Raw genomic sequence first — 6,839 nt, forward strand, 5'->3', positions numbered from 1 at the left:
TACACATCTGGGCACTCAGGGGGCATAAAAATGGACATTGCCAGAGGCTGGACCCACAGTCTTTGGCAAAGTGGCCATTGATAGGCATTCTCCTACGGTAGTGAGCCCACCAGCACTGCCTTCCAGAACTCAGTGATGGGCAAACACTGGGGGTCTTAAAGCTTTTATTTCGGTATTCCAGTATATTCTTGCTGCATTGCATTCTGGGAAATTAAAATGGCAACTGGTTCTCATCCCCAGCCACTTGGTATAAGGGGCATCCCAGGGCAGGCATGAGTCCACCAGAGATCCCTGCCGGAATGTGGAGCCATGGCCATTGCCCAGGGATGCTGTGTGTCGATGCCAGACCTGAAGGTGCCAGTGGAAGGCTCTTGGGGGTGATGTCTGTAAGCTTACATCTGCATGTTTGTGGCCTTTCCCCTTACAGTAAGTACCAAATGTATAATTAAAAGAAGGAAAAGGAATCCAGAGGTTGTTCCATGTGGTGGGCTATGTGTGACAACTTATGAATTGAACAGCTTGCCCTCTTCATCAGTTTCTATCCCCAGAAGGAGGCTCAGCAACAAATGGTTCAGTCATAAGGAGCCCAGGTTAAATGCCAGTACTGCAGCCACAAGGTTGTGAATTTGATCCCAGGGCTCCAAGCTTGACTCAGCCTTTCATAGGTTGGTAAAAAAAAATAACCAGCTTGTTGGGGCCAATTGGCTTACAGATTGTAAACCACTTAAAGAGTGCTGAGTTCACTATGAAGCGGTATAGAAATGTAAATGCTATTGCAATCATTTGGCTTTGTCCAGCAACAATCACCAAGTTGGAGTGAAATCTTATTTCCAATCTCTGTGCCCTGTTCTTTTAGGAGTGATGCTTTCCTGACATGTGCAATGCAGCAAAGGAAGGATGGAGATGCGGGAGAGAAAGGCTGAAACAACAACAGGAAAGTAACAGCCGTGGGGAGCACTTTGGGTGCATATACACAGTGGAAATAATTTGACCCCATTGAGAGCCAGGTCTGCCACCTTCTCCATTTGCCTGCTCTTTGTGCCATACTCCAGACAGACCAGGAGTCTAGGAAGGGGGCATGGCAGCTCCTGATCATTAGCACAATTGTTGGGGTGTGAAAGCACAGACCATAGTTCAATGCGTTGTAAATTATGCATGTGGCCTGGATTTCACCTTTGTCAGCAGTGCATTGTGAACAGCTCTTGCATACTGACAAAACGCTGCTCTTTTGCACCCAGCAGCAAACTGAAGGGACATCTATCATGTTTTGAAAAAGAAAGTGGGTATCCTCTGGATTTCAGGTGTTCTAGTTTTCAGGCAGTAACTGCAGGTCCTGAATGGATAACTTGGAAAGTGGGAAGATAATTGCCATCTATATAATTTCTTCTTAAATCCTGTGATCCATTCAGTGGAAGTTGGTAGCTCCTACTCTTTGGAGCAGCAAATGACCCTGTGTTTAGTTTAAAACTGAAAGGAACCCTATGCAGTGCTTGATCCTATTCCGGAAATATATTGAGCCCCATGGATGGATGGATGGATATATGGGTGTATGTGTGTGTTTGTGTTTATGACAACCCCATGAGTTTCAAAGGGTTTGTAAAACACCAAATCCCAGTATTACACAGAATGGAGCTACAGCACTTAAAGTGATGCCAAATGCCATTATTTCTACAGTGGAGATGGACCTTAGGAAGAGCAAATATTTGATAGTGATATGAAGCATCCCGCTCGCCCTGCACACAGTCACTCAAATTGCATTTCTACACATTGTTTTTTTATTATGGATTTAACAAGCAGTATTAGAAAAGATAAGAAAAATCACAGCTGCAGATCATTACAATGGATACAAAAATCTGCCTGGGTGATTTAATCGGCTGCTGAATCTGAACAGGGTCAGTCTGAGAGTTGTACAAAAAGGTAATACAACAGTAAATCAGGTCTGTTTTCTTCCATTGCTCTGAATTCTTGATAGACTTCAGATTCATTCCACACTCCTGGTTCAGAGCCATGTGTGCAAATGACAGACCGAAAGATCAAATCCCATTCCCTTGCAGAAACAGAACTTTTTGCACACCTAGGACTAATGTATTTGGAAGACGTTTGCAAGATATCTGACATAGGAACCTTAGGATGCTTTTTGGTGTTTAAATAGAGGAGCATTCAAATAATGCATCTTTCATCCCCAGCCTGAACATTAGAGACTCTTGTAACAAATGGGATCACTGATCCATTTGGCTCAAGAACGATCCCCAAGGCTGCTTTTTGCATCTCCTGGCCTTCCTCCTCTGATCTGCTCCACCGCATGTTCTTTTTAGGAAGAAGAAGAAGAAGCCAACTTCTGTTCCTAGAAGCTTCCTGCAGCAGCGATCATGCGATAAAGCAAAGTACAAGGCTTTTCCAGCCCACCCAAATGACACTGGACACTGGGTTATTTGCAATTTCATTTTCCAACCCCCTTTCTGCATTTTGGGGACTGCTACAGCCTGAAGTGGGTCCTGAGGGCTAGAAAATTGCCCTTGCCCCAATGCCCAGATTGTGCCCATCTATGTCATTGTTATTCACTTATCACAATGGTTGTTAAAATTTTCAGATGGGGGACTTTCCCAGCTGTGGGATTTGAACTCAGGACCATCGAAGCACTGAGCAGCAGCTGAGTGACAATTGGGCCCCTCAGCAAAACTCTGGCACATGCTACCCAAGTGCTGGCATTATGGTTTTCTTTGCGGGGAGAAATCTGAGAAGGGGTTGACAGTTCAGTTTGTACCTAGAAGCAAGATTGGAGTGTTTTGTTTAAAAATCCCCAAAAGCTTTCTCCATGTTTCTGTGTGTTTTAGGAGTAAGGCACCTGAAGGCTTGTTCCAGGAAAGTAACTCTCTTTTGGATGGCATGATTTTGTTGTTGGAAGTTCTGTCGATGGAGCTTGCGGAGGAGTTCAGTTTGGTTCGTAGCCTTGATGGCCGCTGGCCCTATTTATCGGCCATCTCTCCATTAAGCCCAGTAGATGGGGACGCTGCTGCAGAGGATGTTAATGGTGGTGCCCAGCAAGGAACGGTCAGCCAGAGGCTCAGGGTGGCCTTCCATCATCTCCTCCTCGCCTTGTTGGAAAGGTGGCATGATAGGCTTCATCTATAAGAAAGGTCAGCGAAGAGATAAAGAAACAGGTACTTACTTACTCCTCTAAGGATTCTTCCAGTGGGAGCAAATGTTCCAGAAAGTGCAGGACTTCTCATTGTTTTTCATTTGTCTGCTTGTTTGGACAGCCACACAACTTTTCTGTTGCCCCAAGCCATTTTCTAGCAATTCCCAGATTTTCATTTTGAAGCTGCCCCAAGTCCCAAGTTTGGAGAAAAGATGGAATATGAATCATGGAAGACTGACATCCTCCTTAACAGTCCCAATATCATAAGTTGGATTTATCAGCCTTATCGCATTATTAAACAAAACTGGCAAGCAAATAAAGAGACATGCGTTCCCCCCCCTCATGTTGTTCTCTTCCAGTTGTGAAATAAAGGGTTGTAAAAGTGGCATAAAAGTGTCCCATTTGCTAAGCTGAAATAATTTGTTCGGCAAAAATGACGCTTTTGCCATGCTCTCCCAGGCTTTGACAACCTGAAGAGAATGAGAGTCAGGTGGAGGGAGGAAAAATGCGTCTTTTCATTTGCTTGCCAGGTTTGTTTAATAATACGATAAGGCTCTATAACTGCCTAACTTGCTGGGGATTCACATTTATGCTCATGAATGACTGGAAGTGACCCCCAAAACTGGAGATTGAGGCACTGGGAAATGACGTCTGCAGGATTTTCCCAGTCACAAGATCCCTTGAGACAAGCAATTGTGACATACCCTCCAGCCACCTCAATTTGGCAGGGACAGCTGGACAGACAACAAGAAGAACAAGAGAGGCCAGAAATAGCTATCCCATCGTGTAAATTTGTGTCCCCTGGCCCCAAATTCAAGAAAGGACTGCCCAGCCCACCAAACCGCAGCACCGTTTCTGTGCCCAGCCCTCTCCTCGTCTCACCTGGACTTCTTGGAACACCTTGACCACAGCGTCCAAGCTTTGGATGTCCTCCTTATCCATTCGGGTGAGGTAGCAGGACTGTCCTCTTGGCCAGGATCGATAGCCAATCACCAGCTGCGTAAAGACAAAACTGGGACTAAATGGGGTTGTGGAGTGTAAAACTTTGCATACAGAGTTGCACTGCACTGACTGCACCAGCTGTAAAATGGGAAGAATTACTCATTCTCCCGTTACTATCTGTAAATGACTCACTGCAGGTACAGTTGGCCCACCAGATCCACAGATTCCTTGTCCATGGATTCAACTATCCATGCCTTGAAAATATTCCAAAAAGATATAAATTCCAAAAAACCAATCTTGATTTTGCTGTTTTATATAAGGGACACCATTTTTAATACCCCTTTGTATTTAATGGCACTTGAGCATCTAAAGATTTTGGTATCCACAGCAAGTCCTGGAAGCAGGGCTGGGGAGTATTGGTGATTTTGGGGTTATTCCATGTCCTACTCTGGAGTAAGATTTCCCCCCCTTAATGTTACTCTTACTCCTGTAAAAACCTCTTACTCTTTACTCCTTACTCCTACTCCCCCGCCTTGTCTAGAAGTAAACCCCAGTGGATACCAAGGCCCACTGTATAACCAAGCCAAAAGACTACACAGCACTATCCAAATGGAGAAAGCATGATACCTGAAGCTCTGGAACCAGGAGGACCAGAAACCCATTCTCAAAGTGAGAGCTTCCAGTCCTAAACAGGCTTCAGAGAAAGAGCTCTGCAACAGCTGTGATAAGCATAAAACCCTACAAGATTTTCATTGGGAAGCAGTGAACCCCATGCTTACGTTACTGAAGTCGTACACCACCGTTGCAGAAGCGTTGGCCTCGACGTGGACGTGGAAGGTTGCCAGCCTCTCCTTCCGGCTCATGGAAAGGTGCTGCGGGGAGCCTTTGCCATCCAACCCTTGGATTGTCATCTGCAGGACCTACAAAGCAAAAGAGGAGAACAGTAGCATCAGTAGCATACAGGAAAAGAGATTCCACCTGAACATTAGGAGGAACTTCCTGACAGTAAGGGCTGTTCGACAGTGGAATGCACTTCCTCGGAAGGTGATAGAGTCTCCTTCGTTGGAGGTCTTTAAGCAGAGGCTGGATGGCCATCTGTCGGGGATGCTTTGATTTGGATTTCCTGCATGGCAGGGGGTTGGACTGGATGGCCCTAGTGGTCTCTTCCAACTCTACGATTCTATGATTCTATGATTCTATATGTGGATGTAAATAATTATTATACTTGCAATGGTACAAAAAGTCCAGAATTGTTCTTTCCTGAAGAAGAGCACTGAGGAGGTTGCAGTGGATTAACAAATATAGACCTAAGCTGCATCTGCACAGGAGAATTAATGTGGTTTGACACCACTTTACCTGTCCTGGCTCCATCCTATGTTAATGGACTAGGACTTAACTCTTTGAGGTCTTTACCTCCAACAAAAGTAAGACTACAATGATGAGTTTTACCTAAACAGCACCTAAAAGTTTTCCCAGATGTAACAGTACAGGGACTTGTTGAGAACTTCTATGTTCTCTGCCCAAGAAAGGACCAATTAATAAATAGAAAAGGAAGTTCTATTTTTCTGTTGTTAATGGAGCTGAAATGTTCGCATTTGTCTTTTATTGTCCTTTGTCCCTGGTCCCACCATGGCCAAAAAGGATGTTCAATAGGGAGTCAGTTTAGGCTTCAGGAAGGAAAATAGTCATGGCATTTTTGGGGGCATATGTGCATGACCATGTAGTTGACTCACCATCTTAGGAGATGGCCTCCTACTACACTTACCGTCTCCGTGTGCTTCTCCGTGATGTGCAACCCCATCAATAGGAAGCCCAGGACAACCAAGACGATCACGACCACAACTACGACGATGATCAGGGGCTTCTTGCAAGGGAGTCCAGGGAGCCGGGGGGATGCTGAGTAGACCTGTGGCGGCAGCAAAGAACCAAGGAAAGGCAAAAAGGATGCAGATCTTCATAGGTCTCACGTATGAGTACACGCTAAATCTCCCATATCTGAAATGCTTGGGCCTAGAAATGTTTTGGATTTTAGAATGTTTGCATATACATAATGAGATCTCGTGGATATGGGACCCAAGTTAAACATGACATTCATCCTACATCTTACAGCCTGTGTCTTCAGACTACATGCTGAACCAATGCTGGTTTGAGCTGTTTTCAGGTACCCTTAGGCTCCCATTAGGAAACTGTATAAAGGAATACAGTACTAGATACCTCCTTGTCTAATGTCCAGTAAAATACTTAATGCTGTTGCCAGGAAGAGCATCCCAGCAAGACTGACCTGGCCCATGGGGTGCCATCCGTTGGGACGTTCTCCTACACAACCCTCTATGCAATGAAGAGGAGCTAAGGAAATGCCCAGAGAGTCTCTCTTCCTGCAAGCTGGCCCATGCTAAACAAACAAAGGGCTGAAGCATCAGAAACGTTGTGGGCTGCATTGGCTCTCTCTGTTTCTCCGGCTAATCCCTCCCCATGGATTCCATTGCAGCCATTACCTTCAGGAGCAAAAAATCTCTCCCCGAGGAAGGAGCGAGACTCACCGGTGGTGCATCAGCCATCAGAGCCTCTTTGCTGGTGCTGCCGCCAGCCTCCATCTTGTGATAGACCTCCATGTTGCCACTCAGCTGCCCTTGCTGCAGTCTTGCTCTCCGACAGCAAGAAAGTCCTTCCTTATATAAACAGTGTGCCACACCTTGGCCGGTGAGTGTCCCAGGTGATGTGCCAGCTGCTCCTTGGTTGCTTTCCAACTCCTCTTGGC

General features: G+C 45.6%; 1 protein-coding gene across 2 annotated transcripts; it reads right to left on the reverse strand.

Moving 5' to 3' along the window:
* Positions 1–1,752: 1,752 nt before the first annotated feature.
* LOC149306684 (surfactant protein C-like) lies at positions 1,753–6,728 on the reverse strand. 2 transcript variants are annotated; one of them, XM_089537552.1, is made up of 5 exons: positions 6,622–6,728; positions 5,847–5,987; positions 4,861–5,001; positions 4,022–4,135; positions 1,753–3,126 (listed from the first exon to the last, which is right to left on the reverse strand). In XM_089537552.1, the coding sequence occupies exons 1-5, from the start codon at positions 6,691–6,693 to the stop codon at positions 2,989–2,991; spliced, it is 606 nt and encodes a 201-aa protein (XP_089393678.1). In that variant the 5' UTR covers positions 6,694–6,728; the 3' UTR covers positions 1,753–2,988. The 2 variants fall into 2 exon arrangements, with proteins under 2 accessions (XP_089393678.1, XP_089393677.1); XM_089537551.1 differs by having other exon boundaries at positions 6,577–6,728.
* Positions 6,729–6,839: the final 111 nt, after the last annotated feature.

Source organism: Sceloporus occidentalis, unplaced genomic scaffold (assembly GCF_023333645.1).
Source record: "Sceloporus occidentalis isolate IW3139 unplaced genomic scaffold, rSceOcc1.0.p SCAF_9, whole genome shotgun sequence".
Taxonomy (NCBI): domain Eukaryota; kingdom Metazoa; phylum Chordata; class Lepidosauria; order Squamata; family Phrynosomatidae; genus Sceloporus; species Sceloporus occidentalis.